The sequence below is a fragment of the Sinocyclocheilus grahami genome, unplaced genomic scaffold, assembly GCF_001515645.1.
Source record: "Sinocyclocheilus grahami isolate Dianchi unplaced genomic scaffold, SAMN03320097.WGS_v1.1 scaffold438.1, whole genome shotgun sequence".
Lineage (NCBI taxonomy): Eukaryota > Metazoa > Chordata > Actinopteri > Cypriniformes > Cyprinidae > Sinocyclocheilus > Sinocyclocheilus grahami.
Window position 1 is genome coordinate 712,819 of NW_015505617.1, and position 24,404 is coordinate 737,222.

Below are 24,404 nucleotides of genomic sequence, written 5' to 3' on the forward strand. Positions count from 1 at the left end.
CTGCACAGGAGAGACTTGGTGTTGTTTCCAAACAAAAGAAAATATATCGCTATTGGCATCGGCTATCAGCCAAAATTAGTTAAAAAATATCGGCATATCGGATATCGGCAAAAATCCAATATCATGCATCCCTAGTTCTAAATATTGATAATTGATTTTTTTCAAGTGTTCTTTTTTTCTTGATCAGTTTAAAATATCTATATACACTACTGTTTAAAAGTTTGGTGTTTGTAAGATTTTTTAATGTTCTGGAAAGTAGTCTCTTATGCTCACCGAGGCTAGCATAGTCTGTAATAATGTTAAATATTATATTACAATTTAAAGTCACTTTATATTTGAATATATATTAAAATGGCATTTATTCTTGCAATGGCAAAGCTGAATTTTCAAGATCCCAACCCTTTAAATGGTAGTGTATTCCAGTGGAAAGGATTAGGAGTACTATTGTATGTGTAAGGAAAGACATACAAATAGCCAAAATATTAAAAAATTATGCATAACATTGCTAATTAGGCATCAGTTAACAGTATTTCCAGGTAATATCTTCAACCCAATAATAAAAAAAATATTATTTTTTAGACTAACTATAGTAAAGAAAATTATCCATGATTTTACATTTTTAAATGTCAACATTCTGGTGTAAGAACTTTGGGAAACCATATTGATAATCAGATATTGAGAATTTTGTAGAGTGCCCCTCTGGTAGAATACCGCTCTTGTTTCCTTAATCGTTGCGTTAAAGACATGGTTTAATAACTTCCCTTAGCTTGGGGTGATCCAAATGTTCCCTCTTTTATTTTTCCCACCCAATTTCCCATCAATTTTCAGAGAGATGATTTAGTCTCCTCAAGCAGTGATGATTTAACACTTAAAATAAGATGGTTTCACCATCCCACAGTATAAATTGATGTGTTTGTTTATATAGAATAGCACAAATTTGGAATAGACTGAAAAACAAATCTAATTTTAACAAAACAAAAGGGGGCGCTCATGAACACCCATTTCAACCCTAAAATTACAGATGGGACTCCCTAGAATTGTGTACTCTTCAGATTCACATGCAAAAGAAGGCTACAAGATGGCAAGTCCACAAAAGTGCACTAATGACTGCATTTTCCCCATGGTCTCAACTTCCTATTGACTTCTTGAATTTCCCTAAGGACTGCATTCTTCATAAGATAAGACACAGAGGTGCATTTGCTTTATTGGAGTAGTTTTAGTAAACCATCTGACCTCAATTACTTTTAAACTACAGTTCCCACAGGGCTCCATTCTTAGAGCACCAACATTTTCTTTGACCATGTTATTCATTAAGCTTAGCTACTTATTGATTATCTCTGTCTTCAACACATTTGAAGGTAAGGTTTATTGACCATCGTTTAACTACCTCTGAATCTTCAACCATAAAAGCAGTGACGGTTGTGTACATATTTGTCCAATATTCCTGTATTTTCCAATTTATGTTAATGGACAACATTCTATTTGTCTCATCACATGTTGCTTTCATGTTTAATTGCAAAACGAGTGACTTGAAAGTTTTAATTCAGTGTGTCTTCATTGTCGGGTTCAAAACCTTAGTGTTGGAATATTTGTGTGGATTTTTTGACATCATTTATACCTCCTAACCTGTTTAACTCTTATAAGAAGGTGGCTTACGTTGGCTACTCTGAGCCGTTTTCTTTTAACCTGACGGTCGGGATTCGACTGCCACAGAATTGGAGCGGCTTGTTATCTGCTGAGGCAGCGGTAATGATTTTTCAGCTGCAAGTGTCCCGTGTGGGTTTGAGGGAGATGTTGTGACAGTGGACTGAATTTTAAGGCATGTCCTCTGGGCCATGAAGAGAGAGACACAGGCTTCATTGCACTTAAGAGGGCCAACTGAGGATGGCTGAATCCATGCACACTTACATACATGCACACTGAATCAATCTGTCACCAAATCCTACCACTAAGGGCCATTACTGTCCCAGCCAGCTGACAGCTGGGCTCCTACCCACACACAGAGATCATGCACACTGAGGGTATTTGGGGAACACTGACATGCCTAAAAATTACCATAATAACATCAAACAAGTAAGCATATTGTTTATTATATTAAGCAGACTACAATATGATGTGTACCACCCATTCCAGAGGAATCCTTTACTTCTCAGACACTACGCTTTAAGATTGCTAAGCTCAGCTTAGTTTAGCATTTTTAGCTAGGCTTAATTAACTTCCCAGTTATGCTTCATTTAAAGGGATGTTTCACCCAAAAATGAAAATTCTGCCTACATGACTAAATATGTAAAACATGTAAAGATGATATTTTTTTCCCATACAAAGTCCATATGATAAAATTCAGTTGGGACCAAATTTGTTATGGACCCAATTGATTTCTTTGGATAAAACCAGCTATACAAAATATATATTTAAGTCATTCACAAGATGAGTGTGCAGTGAATAACAGAATTCTCCCAAAATCCATTAGGAGAAATAAAACTAAAATTCGTAAGTAAGAGTATGTTTGAATTAATTTAATTCACTTTGGTTCAAATTGATTCAGTTCATTTCAAAACATTTCAGAACTTGGTGAATTTGCAAGGTCACATAAAGTAATATTGTATAATATGCTTAAAAAACTAAAGTTTGGTAAATAAGAAAATAATACTAATGGTCAGTGAAAGAGCTGCTTTACATCTTTTTGTTCATTGTTTTGAAATTGTTAATAATTTTTTTTTCTGATTTATTTATTCTTTTTCTCCTTTTTATTAATTTTTAAAGCAGTACATAAGACAACACATACTTAGACGATACCAAAAATACAAAACATATGGAACACAAAGTTAGATGTACGTGTAGTTATGTAAGGTGTGTGTGTGTGTAACAATTGTGTTGAGTATGTGTATATCTATATTATGCTTTTACTAATATATATGTAGAACAGCCTCTTTGTAGACGGTCAGAGCAGATTGTCACTGGAGGAAAAGGGAGGGAAAAAAATAAAGTAAAATAAAGAAAGAAAGGGGGGGGGGAATAAACAAAAACAAAAAATAAATAAATAATTGAATAAATAAGTAGAAATTAAATAAAGTATTCATTTAAGAAAGGGAGAAAAATAGTTATTGTCATTTTTCTATTGCCAAAGTTTTAACCACTTTTATTTTGAATTGTGTGCACAATTTTCAAGCAAGAAACATGATCTACACATCCAAATGAATTATACAAAATGTATTAAATATAACACTAGATTTTTAAGTAATATTGATATTAAATGATACCAAAGTGTACAGTATTTGAGGAATAAGCCTTTTTTTGAAGTGCTTCTGCAATAAGTGCCTCTATTTATGAAAGGAGGTTTAAAATTCATGTGGCAACCACTGCTCAGATAATTTGGTATTGGAATAATTTGATGAGAAATGTTTGAGTTTATATTGGCTGCACAGTTTGAGACCACACTGAAATAAGGATAAGAGTAAAGAAAAAAAGGTCTCCATATAATCTCACTCCTGTCTTGGAGAGACAATTCAGCAAGAGACCTCATTTGTCCTTCCAACAAGAATCAGGTGGTTGAAACAGGTTTTATTAGCTTTTACTAATTCTGTTCCCCTATTTCACCTGATTTGAAGATTTTCATGGATTTCATCACAAAGCTCATCCAAGCACTCAAAAGGCACATAACCCAGGTGCAGCCACTTATGCTGAGCGCAGTTCTTGAACAGAAGAGCAGCATGCAATTTCCGCAACAATTTATGTAGACTTCAATTAGCACTCCATGAGTACTCTCCAATCCTTATTGATTGTTTACACTCATGTTGGCAAAGCTCACAATGTTAAATAAATAATAGATGATGTAGAGTTTGGTGGAGTGAAAACAGTTGCACTGAACATAATGTATGCAGAGGACACTAAACTGAAAAGGATTTGCGTTGCAAACCATTTGTAGGCAGTCCACTGACACTGAGATCAAGCAATAGAAAGAGGAGAAGAACAGGTTGGAGCAAGATGACTGAATGACTAAACGTTAACTCCTGATCAAATCTGGCTCGGGTGATCGGATCACAAGTGGCCATCACAAAGATTGGATATTGCATTTGAATGCATCCTGATGTACAACATAGAAGGAAAGTCCATCATTGCAATGGAAAAATGGTTTTACATTTTGCTAGCTGGGTGTGACTAAATTGCTAGTAAGCAACTGCCTGATAAAAAAGTGATTAGCCTACCGGACATGCATGTTAACATCATGTGTAAATGGCTTGATTTCTCTCTGTAAATGGCTGACCACGTGCGATGTGCGAAGTGTATAGGGATATAGGAAGATACACAAACAACTCATTTGATTATTTTGCAAAAGATTATATATACAGTATATATATATATGTAATTCACCTAGAATGTTTGTTTGTTGTGTTTTTCTCCAGCACTCATGCACGCTGCTGTCTTCGGTAATGTGACGGCCATTATCCAAAGGATGTACTCGCGCCGCTCGCTCTATCACACTCGTACCAAAGACCTCAAAGATTTCATCCGCGTGCATCGACTTCCCAAGGCCCTCGCGCAGCGCATGCTGGAGTGCTTTCAGACGACATGGTCTGTCAACAATGGCATCGATGTCAGTGAGGTAGTACTTTTACATGTGCTTTCAATAATCTGTGTGCACAAATGAATGAATTGTCAAAACAATTTCACAATTTATAAATCCTGCGCAAACAATTGTACTGTAGGTGCGGATAATATGCTTAGTCATGTAGGGCTTATATTTGAACTGCTGTTCTGATCCACTCATTGAACACTTGTTGGGTTTTCTTGGTTTCTTAATGCTGAGAGGATCAGTAGCTCTGACACTTGTTGAACTTGTTAAATTCTTGGCACTTTTCATAAGTAGAGTAGCTACTTTATTTCTTTATCTTTTTCCGCTGGCGGTCAGTTAACATTCAGAAACTGTCGATGATCTTCAACCTCAGGAGTTATTTTTCTACGGGGTTTGCGATTTTCTGTTTTCCAGCAATAGACATTAGATAAACATCAAAATTAAACATACAGAATTCATTGAATATAAAATTGGATTTTTAAGGAATGTTGATGTTATATGACACATAAATGTACTGTATTTAGAATGTGCCTCTTCTGAGGTGCACTCATTCAAAGCAACAAGTACCACTTTTCATGGGAAAAAAATAATATGTAATTAAAGATTTAACTGTTTGACCTACTCTGGCCAAAAAAAAAAGCAACAAAAAAGTCAACACAATCCTATGATCCTATTTTGATAGTAAAATCATAATTATTGAGTACAGAGTAGCATGTTATTTTAAAATATCTTATTAACCTGGCTACTTTGGCAAAATTCATTCAATATTCCATGACCTCCAGGAGAAAATGTTTTTAACATTTACAGACAATGCATTCTGCATTCATTATTTCTCTATGCTGGATCTCCCATTAACCCGTAGCCTTACAGGCCAACATATAGGAAATCTGATAAGCACTTGTAATGAAATATTATGCTCATAATATTACATTTTATGTAATTGTAGCTCCTGTTCTTTGCAACTGTTGATTCCAATCTGCATTGCTTATTATTGGCCTTCTTGCTATCACTGGTGTGATTTGATACATCTGTCTAAGATTAATGCGTATTATCCTTTTTTATTCGCTTTTCACTTCAGCATGCTCTCTTTCTATCTCTCATTCTGTTTCATAATCCCTCATATCTTTTATCATTTGAATTATTTTCTCTTTCCATTCACCTTTCATTCACTATCTCATATGTAACTCTGATCTGCTCATAAACAAGAGACTCCATCTTACACTCACAATGTATTTAATGAGCCCAAATCAAAACACTCGTTACATAACTCATAAACGTCTCTTTGCTTTGATATCAATATCACCTCCCATTAAAGTCTAAGTAGAATACTGATCTACAGTTTCTTTCCAGCACTTGTTTCCTTGACGATCAACCATAAATAGAAAGTTTTTATGCTTTTCAAGAATGAGAAGTAAGTGCAAGTGCTTCAAATAAAAGATCTCTTTGTCCTCTCCCAGCTTCTGAAGGACTTCCCAGATGAACTGCGGGCTGACATTGCCATGCACCTGAATAAAGAGCTGCTCCAGCTGCCTCTGTTTGAATCGGCCAGTCGAGGGTGTTTGCGCTCGCTGTCGCTCATCATCAAAACCTCCTTCTGTGCTCCAGGAGAGTTCCTCATTCGCCAGGGTGACGCTTTACAGGCCATCTACTTTGTCTGCTCAGGCTCTATGGAAGTGCTCAAGGACAACACTGTGCTGGCTATACTGGGTAAGATTACACACAAACAGTAGGGTCCAGGAGATAATGTAGGGTAATTGGGCTATTTTTCCTAGTCATCTTAATGGGAAAATGTGTCCCAATTTACCTGAATTCACCCTACACACACACACAATCAAATTGTATATTGCGTTTTAAACAAGTTTTAAACACTACGGCAGCTGGCTTATAAAAAACTGATTGCAATTCCATTTGGTTCCACTAAAATGACCCACTTTTTATTAGTACTTACCTGATCAAGGTTACCAGGTAAAATATGTGCTGTTAACTGTGGAAAACTGAAAACAAACAAAACAATTACATTCAGACTCAAAAGTCATTTCTAGCACTATACAGCGCGTGCAAATGCATTTCTGAGTGTCAGTCATGCTGGCTTATTCAGTGGCCCCTATATTACAATTTCACAGCAATTTCAAAGCCCATTTAAATTCCTCCTACCTGTCACTATTAATTGTGCTTCCTGTGTGATATTGAAACAGGCCAATACAATAAAAACTGCCCACACATGCACACACACAATCCATTAATATCATTGTATAATTTCTGACATAATTCAGACATCATAAATGAGCTAAATAATGGCTCTTTTAAAGCATCTTAACACACACACACACACACACACACACGCACACTTGTTCAACGAATCTCATCCTGCTATTATCTGTAGTTCTTATTGTTTCGAGGGAGGATTCCCATATAATTTTCAAGTCTATTGAACAGTAACTATCCCCTCCCCCCATTATACACACACACAGTTGGCTCATTGGCTTCATTTTCTCATTAATTGTCTTCCTTTGTTATGCATATTAATGCATATATTATCTGCGAGATTCAGCTACTGTTGATGATGAGGTTATGTGTGATTTCTCTAATGTGCTTGCCAATACATGACATGCCAAAACATAGTGAGCTGGCTGTCTAAGCAGCTACCTTCTAAATGTGCGGCTACAATTACCATTGTTCAGCGATTGTCACCTGCGGAAAATAGTAATTTCAGTCGGAATCTGTGTAGTCAGGAGCTTCACACAAGTGTGAAAAAGTTCCCCACACAGATTTTACTTGTATTCAAGTTGGTAACGCAAATTCACACTGACCAATAGAATGCTGCTTGGTTTAAAAGTGACTTCTGTGTTCATGCATTGCTACACTATTGACAATGGATCTTTTTGCTACAAAATTACGCAGACATTTTGCTAGTGTGTGACCATATCTTAAAGGTATAGGTTCACCCAAAAATGGAAATTCTGTGTTTAATTACTCACCCTCATGTCGTTCCAAATGCGTAAGACCTTCGTTCATCTTCGGAACACAAATTAAGATATTTTTGAGAGCTTTCTTAACCTCAATATATTAATGATGTCCTTACTACGTTTCTGTGCATTGACTGTGGTAGTTCCCTTGCTGTCTATGCAGGGTCATAGATGAACGAAGGTCTTACGGGTTTGGAACAACATGAGGGTGAGTAATTAATGACCAAATTTTCAGTTTTGTGTGAGCTATCCCTTTAAGGCAGCATTCTAATTGAAATGGAACCTCATAAGTGACAGACATGCATGCTCAACATGAAGGTTTTAAATTTAGGATGTAGATTTTACACTATCTGTTTTTTATCATCCAAAATAAAACAAAATGAAATAAAATAAAATGTATGTAATATTACCATGAACTGTACAGGCCCAACAATATGCAATATTATTTACACACAAAACGCTCAAAGCACGCAGGAGGCTCGTCGACTCACACACAGTTTGAGATGTTTGAGTTTAGCATGTTGCTAAGCTAACAACACAATACTAGTATAGTACAGAACATAAAAAATACATACCACATACCCAAATTGGGTAAAATAGTAAATTTTATTTGGTTTAAAACTTTTTTTTTTATGTATTATTTTCAAATGAATGAAATTAAACATTTATAATCTTTGTTTCTCTTATCTGGTACGACAACTTGTAAAGGATATGTAGATATGTGCCTTTAAATATGTCCAAAACAGCATATCTATAGAAGGCAGCATACTTTTCAGCTTGTAAATATCCCTTAAAATGCTTTCTCAGTATAGGCAGCTCTCTAGGATTTTTATAACAGCATCTAAATTCCAAATTTTTCCTATTGGCTATGTTGCGTTTGACCAGTTGTCTAACCTAAGAACGTCTTTGCCCAGAGCTTGTATAAATATGAATTCTGCATCCTGACATTACCTTGTACTTTCATGCCATAAGAGACATTAGCAATCTAGCTCACATGTACTTGAGTCTAATTGCTATTCCATCTGTCGTTCCCACACTTACATTCACATTCCTAACATACTCTCCACTCCTGTACTTATATGAAGAAAAATATTGACATATACATGGAAATCTGATGCACATAGTAATTTTCAGGAAAATAGAGTGTAGCTACTCAAATTTGAGTCAAGCATGAGTTAACACTGAAATGTTTTCTGTTTAAATCTTTGGAAATGTGTGAATATCTCTCCATGCACTGCATTAGAAAAGGTCAGTGCTTTTTATGGTATTGTAGAGCTTAATGAGCTCGGCAAGCAGCCCAGATGTGAAACCCAGTAGTATTCATGAGACTTCATGATTTCATGACCTATTGTGTCCTTCAGCGAGACACTTAGCCTACTGGTTGCTGCAGTGACTGCCCTGTAATTTACTTTTGATGAGAAATAACAACAGAATCAGAGATAACTTTCATGTAACTGTCTTTTTTCTTCTGTGAATCACATGATCTTGTACAGTATACCGTGAGAACATCTACTAGAAAAATACTCAATATGCTAATGAAGCAAAAATGCAATGACACCTGAGCTACTTGTCACACTTTTCACTCAAGTGAATATTTCTTCATTTTTGAAAAGCAGTTGTTTTATGTGTACAAAGAGATATTGTACATTTCAGCTATTACTGTTCATAAAAAACAAAACAAAACATAAGCTTAACACGTGTCGGGCCCAAGTTTACCTGCCATATATTGAGACTGATTTGAGAATAGTATATTTCAAATAGCAAGATTGTGAAACATCAAAACAGAAAACGTAACATACTAAAACATCACAAAAATATTCTAACCTATGACTGTCTATTTTTAACTAGATATTTGAAGCCATTGTGACAACTAACCCAAGTCTGTGTGAAAATTGTCTTATTTCATTTACAAAAAGTCTGTGCCTCATGTGAAATGACTTGAATTGAAATATAAATACACAGATAAAAGTATGGTTTTGAAAGTAGCCACAACAGATACATACATTAGTGATAAATAGCCTTTACTGCTATTCCTAATGTCTTATTTTACATAGGACCGTTCAATGTGTCATGAAGCAGTAATCAGTTAACTTTACAAGCCCATGGATAAAAATTTACTAATAAACACATGCATATAATAATATGAATAGCAGGGGGGGAAACAAGTAAATGGAAGAAAACATATAAATAAAAGAAAAGCTCAGGGTTTTATTTCAAATGGAAATCATTGCCATAAACCGAGTCTGTGGGTAATTTAATTTTAAAAAGTGCTCACCTCTCTGCTTCATCTGAAAGGAGTTATGGGAGCTGTACACAGGGCCTCCCAAAAACCTTGCTGGGTAGCTTCTAGAAGCAAGATAACAGCAGGTGAAACTGCCTTCAGCTGTTAGCAGAAGGAATCTTGATAAGCTGCTGGGATAAGAAAGCATCTCCTAACCTAAATGTGAATGATAGCTAAAATACATATTTACATATGCATTATTTATTTATTTTTTGCTTTGCAGTGTTTAACAGCAGTAGTTCACTCCAAAATGAATTTTGTCATTATACACTCACCCTTGTTCCAAACCTGATGAAACAAAAAAGATATTCTGGTATATGAATTGGATAAGGTTTTGTTTTGTAGAAGATGCAAATGTCAAATTAATATTTTTAGATTCAGAGACTGTACACAGTGTTTGTTGCTGCACACAAACACACACAGGAACAGGGAGAACCTCTTTCATTTCTTCATAATCCTTATCTAATGTGATGCACCAGAGCGTGTAGGTTAGTGTAATGAACAAATGCTGTCTTCTTTGAGATGTATCAATGCAGCGCTGTCACAAACATAATACGTATGCCTTTGACGGTATTAGGACTGGATTTCAATGAACTCATCCTTTCTGTAGTCTCTCTCTGCCTCTTTGTGTTCTTTTAGTTTAGTCACCCAGGACCTTTCCTTTCTGTTTGTGTCTCCTGTTGCTTTTTTTTTTTAATTTTTTTTTTTAGAAAACTGCAGCTGTGACCATAGATGGACTATGAAACTTTTACTGTGTTTTTCTCCTTTCATCTGAGCGTGGAGCAGCTGCTCAACACACATCCTCACATTCTGTTTCTTAGACCCTTAATTTGAGCCAGACCTTTAAAAAAAAAACATTTGGTTGGAATATTGATAATGCATGCTATGATTTGTACCGAATTATACAATTTCTAAAAGATAACATAATTCATATATGACAAGGCGCCTTAAAAGCTTCTTCATACCAAAGAACAAAAATAATTCAGATGCTTACAGTTTTCCATCATAAATAAACTATTTGTCATATCCGAACCCCCTCTTGTACAGTGCCTACAGTTAATCTGGAAATAAAGGCTCTTAAAAGGTCACAGTAAACGATGAGCCAGAGCTCTTGCTGAGCTAAAGGTTCCTGTGTGTGTGTGTATGTGGGTCTCTTTATCTCCAAATGCCTGAACTCTGTTGTTCTGATCAAATCAAATATTGGCATGCCGCTAGGCCACATCCACCTCTCTCTCACACACACTTAATAATTGATGGTCAATACATTATTAAAGTGCTTTGACTATTAATACATGACACATGAAGGCGAGAACCATAGATCTCCACACACTTGGAAAATAATGTGGGAGGGAGTGAATCAAGGAATGGGAAAAAGAACATGCCATACAGAGGAAATAAAAACAAGACAGACAAATTCTTTCTCTCTGCATATTAAAGATGTTCCAAAACCCTGTGAGCTGCCTACCTAGACAGTGTTTTATATAATATATTTATTAGCTTCGGAAAAAAAAGTTTTATGCTCACCAAGGTTGCATTTATTTGAACAAAAAAATACAGTAAAAACAGTAATATTGTGAAATAATAATACATTTACATTTTTTTTTATATTTTTTTATATATTTTAAAATGTTACACATTCATGTGATGAAAGCTGAATTGTCAGCCTCCAGTCTTCAGTGTCAAATGTTCCTTCAGAAATCATTACTGATTTGTGAACCATTATTATCACAATTTTCAGGATTCTTTGATTAATTGAGAGTTTAAAATGAACAACATAATGCATTATTGCTCAAGAAAAGTATTAATTTCTTTAAAAAAAAATATATATATATGTTATAGCATATAAAATTGCATATAAATCTCACACCTCCAGTTTCCTTTTCCAGAGAGTGAATGGACCATTAGACCAGGAGATATACAACCTTTAAGATTGAACTATTATGTCTTGAAAGGAAGAGGAAAAGCAGAGCTGTGAATGAATGCACGCACACACACACACACACACACACACATTCAGGTAAAAATATATAGCCTGCCTGTGTTCCCATGCACGTCCACTCACTGTCACAGAGAGACTGTTTGGTTCAGTGTTTGGAGGATCTGCGCTTGATGTTGAAAACACACCACCTGCACACATGCAAAGTAACGGCACTTTCCTGTGGCGTTATCGATCTGACAGCTTGACCCGAGAATCCACAGGAGGCTCTGGAGAATACTGGAGAGAGAGAGAGAGAGAAAATGAGAGACAAACAGATAGACAGCCAGGAAAACAGAGAGACAGCAGGAGAAAAGGCACTGAGCAAATTGGCAATGACTAATAAAAAATGAAAGCTTGAAATGAAAGCAAACGATTAGTCAAGACAGATAGCAATAAACACTTATTCTCGGAACCAGACCAATAAATACACACGCAGACACACAGACGTCTCTGAGCTGCGGTTGGAGTGGGAGTGATTGTCTTAATTTAAGCTGTGATATGAAATGGCTTCCTCCACCTAGACTCATGTCACCTCGCAATGAGATTACACGTGTTATTGCACTGTAGAACTACAGTCTGTCGGGGCTGTGAGGAGAACGAGAGACTGAATCGGAGAAAGGAGGAGAAAGCAGATATAGAGACAAGGATAAAAGGAAAAAGAGAGATGGAGAGAGAGATTCCTGATAATGTTCTGTCACATGGCTCATGTCAGTGTTGCCTGATGCATTGAACTCTGTGGATTGACTGTTTCAATGACTGAACGCTAGTCATGTTCTGTAATGTGGTGCTTAAAGTTCAAACACTTTCAACTTTGACCCCTTTTCCCACTGACCTTTCAAAGTGCAGTCAATAATTGCCGGCAATGACAGGTCCTGAGTGATTCATGCGTGCGTTTACATATCCAATAATGTATTCTAGAGACCAAAGTCACACAAAATATTTATAATATAATCTTGAATGACTCTTTTCATTCATGTATATTTATGGTATTGTTTCCAAAAGAATCCTGTTAATAGTATTTTTAAACTAATTTAAATTTACCAGCAGTTTTTTTTCATTGGATCTACTAACAAATCAAGAATTTACAAGAACAGGAAAACATCCGTTCAGAAGTCAAATTTATGCCATATTTTTTGTATATGTTCTTATTGTTTTGATTGATATGTAGTTTGCAAATACAGTTTTGTCAGAATACATGGCAACTTTGCTTGTCAACGTACAGTCGTGTTTTTGCTCACATAGGGAAGCAGAAGAGAACAAGGGGTAAAAGAGCAACAAAAAGGGGGAATAAGAAAGGAAGGTGCTTTGGCCAGTTGAAGGAAAAATGTAAAACAAACTGCAGCCATTATGTTCTGCCATGTTATCTCAGAGCCAAGATTCATAGAGCTCTTGAAAATGTGACAGTACAAACATGCAAAGACATACACACACATACCATGCATAATTACCACACCTGCTTACTTGATGAAAGATGCACATATGGTCTACCACCCATCTCTCTCCCAGCGCTGCTGAACTCAGTTGCCTCCAACCGGTGTGCCTTCCCAGAATGCAGTGCTCTGACACTTCAGAATTTGTCACTGCTTTCATAGTCCCTTTGCACCAAACCAGAATATATTTTTAGCCTCTATGCTGCCTTGTGTGCCCCTCCTGTGTCTCATTTTCAAACCTAGAACAGAAAGTTTTTCCTTAGAACTTTAGCATTGATTGACACTCTGTCTTTGTTTACTTGTCTGAACATGTTCACACAAAATACTGGATGGATCTAACATGCATATGCAACTTTAAAAGCATACTTATGAATTTTGCATGACAAAGCCTGTGTAAGCCACAAATGAACTTCTATATGCTTTTCTCAAACAGGAAAGGGGGACTTGATCGGATCGGACTCGCTGACGAAAGAGCAGGTGATAAAGACCAACGCAAACGTGAAAGCACTGACGTATTGTGACCTGCAGTACATCAGCCTAAAGGGACTGCGAGAAGTTCTGCGCCTCTATCCTGAATACGCCCAGAAGTTTGTCAGCGAAATTCAGCACGATCTCACCTATAACCTGCGGGAGGGCAGTGGAGCTGACGTGAGTGATGCTTGTAAGCACACATAATGGTATTTAGGGCAAAGGGTGAAAATCCCAGAGTATTACCTTTGATTCTACAGCCTTAACTGTAAAGGTCAAGCAGTGTGTGCATGTGCTTTTTTTAGCCTGAATCATGTGCATGAGGGACTGAGGCAATTATCACGAACGTACAGGTCAGGAGTCGATACATCGCCTAGGATCGGATTATCAATATTGTACGCTTGTGCAGTGGAGCTGATATGAGTCCTATAAATAGATCATCGCTCAAACAGAGAAACACGATACTAGTCGCCATCATGGTCATTTATTATGTTTCATATTCTCTGCTGTGTCAGTTTTGTTTCAGATTTTTCCTATAAAATGATTTAAATAGAAATATTACACAGAGTGTATATACAGTTCATACATAGTTTTTGGACAGTTCACCCAGAATTGAAAATTCGGTCGTCATTTACTCCAACCTATGGAATATAAAAGAAGATATTCTTAGAAATGTCTGTTTTATTTTTCCTGCAGAAGAAAAAAACAGTAATACAGGTTTGAAGGGACATTAAGGTGATGACAGAAATGTCATTTTAGAGTGAACTATTCCTTTAATTGGCATAGCTCAGATAAAGTGGTCTTCATTTACACTTTTTCTTTTTGTTTGAATCCTATTAATAATTTTGTACATTTATAAAGAGCTTTTCTCACAGAATTGAATCCCGTTGCTGATGAAGAGGGGGATAAAATAGATATTTAAAAGTATTTCATTTGTGATTTTTCTGTAACTCAGCTAGCACAGAATGATGCTAACAAAACTCTTAAAAGGACATTTCCAGGCTATATGTGACCCTGGACCACAAAACCAGTCTTAAGTCACTGGGGTATACTTGTAGCAATAGCCAAAAATACATTGTATGGGTCAAAATTATTGATTTTTCTTTTATGCCAAAAATCATTAGGATATTAAGTAAAGATCATGTTCCATTAAAATATTTTGTAAATCTCCTACCGTAAATATATCAAACCTTAATTTTATTAGTAATATGCATTTCTAAGGACTTCATTTGTACAACTTGAAAGGCCATTTTCTCTTTTTTGCAACCTCAGATTCCAGATTTTCAAACAGTTGTGTCTTGGCCAAATATGGTCCTATCCTAACAAACCATACATCAATGGAAAGCTTTTTTATTCATCCCCTATGACTGATATATATATCTAAAAAAACATGTACTAACCGAGACTTGTTATTTGCACTTACATTTTGTTGCTCTTTTGTTAGTTTTGATTGCTTCTATTGTCCTCATTTGTAAGTCGCTTTGGATAAAAGTGTCTGCTAAATGACAATGTAAATGACTGGTTTTGTGGTCCAGGGTCACATATATTGTTTGCTTTATTCTGAAACATGCTTCAATTGTTACAATGTTGCATTTGCTGGTTTGGTTCACTTCCACAAGGCAATATTTCAAAGTGTATCAAAATGTGTCTATGCAAGTCACATGTGAGTAAAACTTTCCCCTTATTAGTTAGATTGCATCTGTTTATATTCTGTGATTCCGCTCATAGAATTAAAAACAGCTAATTTTTAAGTAACGCATTTCCAGTTGCAGCTTGGTTTGTTGATCCATTTGGTCAGATTGCTTTCTCACCACAAACAAGAAAACCAACCAATAAGATGCACATTTTTGGTCACATGCCCAGAACTGCTGCTGTAACGAACAGGTTGTTTGACAGAAAGAAAGAAAGAAAGAAAGAAAGAAAGAAAGAAAGACCTGGAAACATGTACAGTACAGTCTTAAAAATAAAGATACTTCACAATGCCACAGAAGAACCTTTTTTGTCTAAAAGGTTCCATAAAGAACCTTTAATATCTGAAGAACATTTCTGTTTCATAAAAGGTTATTTGTGGTGAAAGCAGGTTCTTCAGATTATCCACCTTTTTCTTCAACGCGGAAGTAAGCCTATAGGCGAGACTTCCGGTTCATTAGGCGCTATAGGGAAATAACGAGGGGAATAACAATGTGCTGTTAACAGTATGTTTGCACTTTACAAACCAGTGTTTGTAATTAAGATAATGCATTAAAATAATATGGTAAGATATTTTCAATACATTACATTAAGACATTTAGCAGACGCTTTTATCCAATTTTCAATATCAAGCAGCAAAACAAACTGTTTTGTAGAGCTAAAAATAGCTGGACCCGTGTGCGAGACCGGAAGCGAAACCAATAGATTTGACAAATGGCCGCGCCCATTTTTACAGGAAGAAAAAGGTGGATAAAAAGGTAAGAAAAAGATGGTTCTTTAAAGAACCTTTGACTGAATGGTTCTTTGTGGAACCAAAAATGGTTCTTCTATGGCATTGCTGTGAAGAACCTTTTAAGCACCTTTATTTTTAAGTGTAAATACTGTTTGACGCTACTTTCTTCTCTATGACAAGCATATTAGAAACAGAAAGTTGTGCATCATTGCTTTGTTTACCGTAGTAACTGGGGTAACCGTTGTATTTATGCTTTTCATACCGAACATCCAGGCTGGTGTGAACAGTCACTTTTGAAAAAAGTGTTTGCCGAATTAATTATTAAAAATGCAAAAAATGTAACTCTCTACTGCACACCAGTTGTCCATAGTGAATGTGTGCATGTAGAGTTATGTATGTGTGTGTAACGGTGCAGTGCCCACATCCACAACCAGCGGAATACAAAATGGATCCCCATCTGCTGTCTTTGGCATCTTTCCTTCCTTCTTGCACATTCTCGAAGTCCGTGTCCTTTCCCTGACTAAGATAAAGCCCCTTCCCCCCCCCTCATCTTCAGGATGCACATGTATGCCTGTGCACGAGACCCCTCTCTCTTATACACACACACACACACACACACGTGCATTCTCCCAGCCTTGAGTATAACTTATGAGGACAGGAATAGCAGCATGCTGCGGTTTGGAGTATGTGCCGATACTAAGAATAGCACAGAGGGAAGGCGGGGACTCCATGCTGGCTGGGTCCCCCACGCCTCGAGCTAAGATTGGATCCTGTAAGATAAAAATAGCACTGAAACGAGAGGCGCGGGGGGCGCAGGGGGGGTGAGGGGTGGGGGGAGGTTGGAGGTACCTCTTTTCTCTCCTTTTCATTTTTTCCTGCAGTGCTGCTTCTGCAAGGTGTCACATGCAGCTTTCACTCCAGCTGGAGAAAGATATCGTTGTGTTTGAGGAGAGAAAGAGAGGGAAGGAATGATGGTAGGTGAAGTGGCAGGTACATAACATGTAAATATATACAAGATACTGTTGCAGCTTTAGCCCTACATCAAATCGTTTTTCAATAGGATATACAATTTGAAGGGCATTATGAAGGGATTTGTTTGACCTAGACCACCCAGTACACCCTATCAGCTCAGCTGTATAGCAATGTGCTCTCAAAACACCTTAGCAACTGAAATGCCCTGGCAACCAGCAACAATAGCTTGGCATCTTGGTAGAGACTTTTGCATACGCAAGCACTTCATTTCCTTCAGAAAATGTAAAAATCAAGTTTGTGTGTGCCATGAGACATAGCAGATCAGCATCAATGCTCATTTCACATGTATGCAACCCCAGAATGCACAAGGAATACCAATGAACACACATTCGCACATACATTTGCACGTAATTGCAGAGCTGGTGAGAATAGACGTGTGATTATTGGGGAAGCTTCCCTATTACTGTTCGACTGTGTGTGTTTGTGCACTGGAGCTTTGGAAGAAAAAGGTAATGCATTCTTTCCTCTCTTTCTTGTTATACTTAGCTGTGATTGACTGAATTTGGCGACTCGAGGGACATGGAAATGCCTGAATAAACACCTCATTCTCTGGTGGAGGGGAGGGAAAGAAAGGGAAAACTTCTGTAGAAACACCAATTTAAGCATCTTACACACATGCACACACGCTCCCCTCGTGCCACTGGAGTCTGTGTTACTAAGATTGGAAGGAGATTGCTAAAAATAAATTTTGCTTTAGGTGGGGTGTGGGACTGCAGACCGAGCGTGGGGGTGGAGACCATGAGAGGAACGAGGAAAAAAACAAGATGCAAAGAAAGAGAGAGGAAGGGTGCGGAGAACGGGAGAGGAAAGATAAAGATGGAAAGATTTCAGTCAAATTTAATAGGGGAGAACAAATGGCGTTAATTCTTGACGTTAATTAAGATTTGCTCAAAACCTTTTATTTTTCCTTCTCTTTCCTTCCTGGTTTATGTTTGTTAGTAATACAAGGATGTGGGCTGTGTGTGTGTGTTGCCACCCTATAGCGACGGACTTTGATTGACATTGTCTTTTATGTGTTTTGACAAAACAAAAATAAACAGTGCTGCCTCTCCTCTCTGCAACCTCTTCTGTGGAGCCGCAGGATAACGCTGCTTGCAGCCATTCTTTTTATGACATTCTAAGAACATGCAGTGCTGAGAGTTAACAACCAAGAAATCAAAATAAATTTTTAGCTTCTACAAAAAACAGTGTTTTTGTGGACAAAAAACAATTGAGGTTCCTTAATCTAGTACAATGGAAAATATGCAGAGAGTTGAGCTGGAGGTTGAGAAACATGGTAGAGGAAGAGTGGAACAAGAAAAATCAACAGGCTGTGTTAGTCTGCCACGCACTGGTCATGACTCTTTACTACCCATTTGAAAACCCATAACTAGATTTGCATTTTTAGAAGGAAGTGCTTGCAAGGGCACAGTAGAATAGGGTTAATGTTGGAAGTAACCCTAGGTTCAACACAATTCCACAGTTTCATGGCAGTGAAAAGTGATTATAGATAGCTAAATAGATGTAAGATCACAATTGTGACCTTGGACCACAAAACCAGTCTTAACTGCTGAATAAATAAGCTTTCCATTGATGTATGGTTTGTTAGGATAGGACCATTTTTGGCTGAGATACAACTATTTGCAAATCTGGAATCTGAGGGTGCAAAAAAAATCTAAATATTGAGAAAATCACCTTTAAAGTTGTCCAAATTAAGTTTTTAGCAATGCAGATTACTAATCAAAAAATGAAGTTTTGATATATTTACGGTAGGAAAAATATCTTCATGGAACATGATTTTTGGCATAAAAGAAAAATTTGTAATTTTGACCCATACAATGTATTTTTGGCTATTGCTACAAATATACACCAGCGACTTAAGACTGGTTTTGTGCTCCAGGGTCACAATTTAGCAAATAAATGCAGGTGATAAGGCCAGTCACTATTCAGTATCCAAACTTTGCAGTCAGATTGTTGCCAATTTGAATGTGAACATTTCATTCAAGACGAAGAATGGATGATTTTCAAACTGTAGAAACATACTGTATATACACTAACATTCATGTTTTTGAAAGAGATCTCTTTATTTGATCAAAAATACAGTAATATTGTGAAACATTATAACTTAAAAAACTCTTAAAATGTAATTTATTTCTGTTACATTTTTTAAAGCCATTACTCCAGTCTTCAGTGTAACATGATCTTTCAGAAATCATTCTAATTTTCATTTTATCATTTCATCATTCTAATTCTAATTTTTCCAAAGCATATTAAATAATTTATAATAAAAATAATTGCTTTCAAATATACTGTAAATTTGAAAATTAAGGGAAAAATGCATTTAATAGAGACATCTGCAGGCCTTCATTAATAATAGGCTCCTTAGTAAAAAATATGCCATTAAACACTTATTTAAAATATACCATCTTTATGTTGTTTCCACATTAATTTGGAAATTCAATGTTGGAAATTTGGAAATTATGACAGTATAAATATATTATGCTGATATGCGATTAATCCCAATTAATTACAGAAAAATGTGTGATTAATTAGTTATTTTTTAAATTGATTGACAGCACTAAGTATAAATAGAAATTATACTAATCTTAATTAAAATGTAGAAGACATTGTCCATGAAGGTTTTTTTTTTGCAAAAATAAACGGGTGGACTGTCTGTACATTATCCCAGTTATTATTACACCGTCACTTATCAAATAAATCAGTACATAGACATTCAATATCTATGTATGTTGAACTATTTTTTAAATACGTGCCATGAAAGAGTCCATAGCGAGATATTAGATTAGAATCTGAATGAAGTTTGAATGAAGTAAATATCCAAGATATACATCTCAAAAAATGAAAAGGTTCAAATTATATTTAAACAAATGATCAGAATCAAACTAAGAGGCATGAGCTGAATAATAATAATAATAATAATAATAAAATAGAATGGCTGAGTAGTAGTTACCTTGCAAGTACTGTAGTAAAATAGCTCTAATTTTACCACTTAAACTCACTTCTGCTGATCTAAGGCATGTGTATCTACTGCATTTCGTACAGACACAAACATATATAAATCTGCTCTGTCTCTCTCAGCTGGACTGGGAAATCAATGGTGGTCTGGTGAAGAAACTTCCTGCTATCCGTGAGGACGATGAGAATGATGAGGAGCAGCACTCAGTGACAAGGGCCCCACGTTCTCCCCTTCGCCTGACCCGGGGCCTCAGCTCCCCCCTGAGATCACCACTTCTCCCCCCTCGCCCCTTCCGCCCTCCGTCAGACCACACACGACCCGCCACCCTCCAGATCCCTGTGGTCAGTTTCAGCAGCGCTCCACCAGAACTCAGCCCCAGGTACACAGACACATCGCGCATCACATCCTCAATGAGCTGTAGCCCTCTGGTGGCTCTCATAAGAACTTTACTGATTCATAATTTAGAAGTATCCAGCTTCCATGACAACCAATTTGGGTGGAATCGCTGCTTGCTCTAATAATTGGCTCTTCAATTTTATACTAAGAAATCAACACTTATCTAAAACTTGAATTTAATGAGCAAAAAGTAAAGGAATCCATTTCTATCTAGGCATTTTTATATTACATTATCAGTCAAAAGTTTGGAATAATTAAAATGTTATGTTTTTGCAAGACAACTCTTATTTTAATATATTTTAAGATGGAATTAATTCCTGTGATAGCAAAGCTGAATATTTAGCAGCCATTACTTCAGTTTTCAGCGTCACATGATCCTTCAGAAATCATCATGGGAATAAATTACTGTACATGAACAACAATGCATTTTTCTGATGTCGCTGCAGGTTTGTGGATGGCATAGAGACAGAAAGCAATTCCAACGCAACACAAAGGTTTGAGTTCGGTCCCACCCTACCTCAGAGCGGTCCTCCATCCCCTTCCCCAGGTACATACACAACTACAAGACAGAATGCGATTTCTGGAAGGAAATATTATGAAGAAATATTTCCATAAATAGACTGTCTTGCACAGTCAGACTTATTCTGCAGCTTATTCGGTCCAAGAAACGCCCACTTAGACAGGAAGGGACCATCTGACCAATATGTAAAAGCCAACTATTTTTTTTTTAACGTGACATTTAGGGCTGGTACATCTGAAATTGGATATGAACCTCAAAGCAATACAGAATATTTTGCTGCTCAGGGATATTTGTCCCACTAAATGTCTCAAAGTACCTTTGAGGATAAGACTTGATGCAACAGACCTTGAACTTTACAAACCTCGCAGTAAATTTATTTTCTTCATCCATCCAATCTTTCCCCTTCCTCTCTACAACAAACTTAACTCATTTTGTGCGGGTTTGTTTGCAGTGAACCAGGAGCAGCTGGAGACCAAGCAGAGCATCACCAAACTGAGTGAGGAGGTAAGTGAAACAAACACATTAAATCAGAATAAATCAAATTATATTCAACATAAATATAAACATGCTTTCCCTGGTTTCACGTCAGTGTGACGCAAACCTCCAGATCAATTCCAATCTCAAGTACTACAACAATGTGAATAGAGTTTTAGTACTCGGAACTGGAATAGGTATTGAGTGCAGGACAAGACCAAGACCATGGAAATATGGTTTGGACTCGGACAAACTCCTGAGTACTACAACACTGCACAACTTGCAGGTTATAAAATCCTTTTATATCTGTAAAGATGTCTGAAAAGTAGATCAGGCTCTACCAAAACCAATAAGCCACTAGAGGCCATGCATTGCATTGATTTTACCACTTTTAAAGGGTGTAAGTCAAGAGGCTTATTGATTTTTGTAAAAAGGCTGCACTACAGCACTATCATAAAATACATCTTTGTTCAATAAGTACAGGATAATATAGCGTAAGCTGGTCAACATTGCAAAATAAACCCAGAGAGACTGATCAGGACCCGGATGCCAAGGGAAAAGCTCTTTATATCGTAAAACGAATTTTGTGATTCGAGAGACATGCAGCCACTACAGCCATAAGGAAATAGTTACCTGGGACATTGTTTAATGTGAATAGCTTTGAATGAAGAACACCCAGTCAGATTTCATAGCCAGAACTATATGTTCCATAACTTACATTCTGTTGATCTCATTTACAGATGACTAGTCTATCCCAGCAAGTCTCTCAGCTGAGCAAAGAGCTACAGGAAATGACACGTCTCCTTCGGCCCTTGCTTGTCATTGGATCTCAACCTCTCTTGACAGCCCTCAGTCCAACAATGCCTCCATCTCCCAGCAGTAGCAGCGGTCCAACTATATCCACGCCACCAGCTCTTTCGCCCACAGCCCCATGGTCTGCACCGCTCAGACCTACTTGCTCCCTATTGGACAGCACAGACACTGGGAGCATTGGCTTGCCCAGCTGTCTCATACCCACCAGCCCGCCGCAGAGACCCCAAGCACAGGCTCAGGCAGGCTGTTCGAGGGGACCTTCCTTGCCAGTCCTTCTTTCTCCAGTGACAGCCCAAACGGAGGGAGAAGGCACCCAGGCAGCTTCAGCCCAGCCACTGCAAACCAGCCATCCTGCATCCCCATCTCTAACCTTTTCCTTCTCGCTCCCTACTTTCCGCTCCCAGTCTACTTCCTGCTCTCCCTGCCAGGGTCCTCACCGACCTGCCAGTCACAGCAGAGGTTTGCTACCTCGACTCCCCTCACAGGACACCCCACCTCCACCACCCTCTCATTGCTCTGCACCACCCTCGATCAGTAACTCTCCTGGTGACCACAGGCTGGAGATCAGTCCGTTTCCCTCATCCCCTTCCTCCACTGCCACCGCCCCTCGGGTCCAGCCACGGTCGTGCACCCCTCCTTCTTGTCCGCACACCTCCCCACGCTTGCCCTGCTCCCTGGACTCCCTGCCAGAAACCCAGGCCTCTTTTGGCACCTTACGGTCCCCGCAGAACCCCAGGCCGGGACCTCCTCAGTTAGAGTTTGAGATGCAAGAATGGGCAGCAGGAGGGAGGCCTTCCACAGAGCATATCAGCTTCATAGATGAAGAGGGACCAGCACTGTGAGAGACTGAAAGATGAATACTATGACTAGTTGACTTAGCAAATAGGGGAGCGGTGAACTGGGCCGACTGCAATTACCCCAAAACACCTAATTTCTGAATGACAGACAAAACTGATTGCTGTTTCTTCAGGACGACACTTGTAATTTAACAGCTTGTGGCTCTGTTCCAAACCCTAGTGAGCTATCTACTTATAAACAGCATTTTTAGGCATCGTAGGCACGCTACTGACACCTTTGATGATGCTTTCTTTTAAAAAAATACCTAGTTTTGGCTAAAATCTATATCACTATCATATGTATGCATCACGGATAAGACATCTCAGAATGCATTCAGTGAAACGTTTTATCCAGCATTGTCCCACCTTGTTACCTAATACAAAACCACATGAGACTCTAAAGCTGCATTCATACCATGCCGTAATTACTGTTATTCTAATTATTCTTCCATTAAGTCATAGTCAATTATGAGAATTATTAGACAGAAATATTACAAAAAAGCTACATCTTACTGCTGAAGCCACTGCTATTTTGAGTGTTCCCACATGATTTTGTAGCAGTCAGTAGTACAAGTTGAAGCTCAGAAAATTCAGTTTAAGATGTAATTACACAACCTACAAGGACGTTAATGCTGTTTACAAGTCAGAATCTTATAATTGCGGTAATATCAACACGGCAGGAATGCACATTTGTTCACAGCAGGCTCCGGTCTCATTTTAGCATGCTGCTAACGCTAACAGAACTTGTCAACAAAGGAAAGTATTGATAGGAACAGTTCCATATAATTATAAATTAAAAGGTTTAGTCTAATATTGTGTGTTAGACTCTGTTGGAATCAACTGTGAACAAGTATCTCGTGCTGTTGGTTAGGCTAATGTGTTTTGATGGCTTTAGGTATGGATATGGGAACTTTTCAGCTGGTCAAGCTGAAAGAAAGCTATTTTTCAGCAAGGAGAATTGCTACCCAGGAAAACGGTTTCAATTCAGTCATCTATGAAGTTCCTTTTTGGTTAGATTGTAGCTGCCTATGTAGACAGCTTAAGGCAGCTTACTATGATTTGGAACAGAGCCACTATGGTATTCACCACTTGGGAGCACCTCAGTACCTGACATCAGCCAGCTAGTTCCTCTGAGCACAACTTCATGGAGTTCCTCATGGAGGCATTATAGGGTCTTCACAGGCATCATTGTCAACATAAAGCATGGTGACCAGAACTGCAAAGATCACACTGTGGTCATACATTGCTATGGGAATTTA

General features: G+C 37.6%; 1 protein-coding gene across 1 annotated transcript in view; it reads left to right on the forward strand.

Moving 5' to 3' along the window:
- Positions 1–23,910, forward strand: part of LOC107551953 (potassium voltage-gated channel subfamily H member 8-like) — a 128,758-nt gene extending 104,848 nt beyond the window's left edge. Inside the window, exons 9-15 of the mRNA XM_016233760.1 lie at positions 4,404–4,603; positions 6,031–6,280; positions 13,662–13,876; positions 20,229–20,485; positions 20,949–21,049; positions 21,474–21,526; positions 22,237–23,910. Of these exons, the coding sequence (XP_016089246.1) occupies positions 4,404–4,603; positions 6,031–6,280; positions 13,662–13,876; positions 20,229–20,485; positions 20,949–21,049; positions 21,474–21,526; positions 22,237–23,151 (1,991 nt within the window). The 3' untranslated portion in view covers positions 23,152–23,910. The remainder of the gene's footprint in view (positions 1–4,403; positions 4,604–6,030; positions 6,281–13,661; positions 13,877–20,228; positions 20,486–20,948; positions 21,050–21,473; positions 21,527–22,236) is intronic.
- The last annotated feature ends 494 nt before the right edge of the window (positions 23,911–24,404 follow it).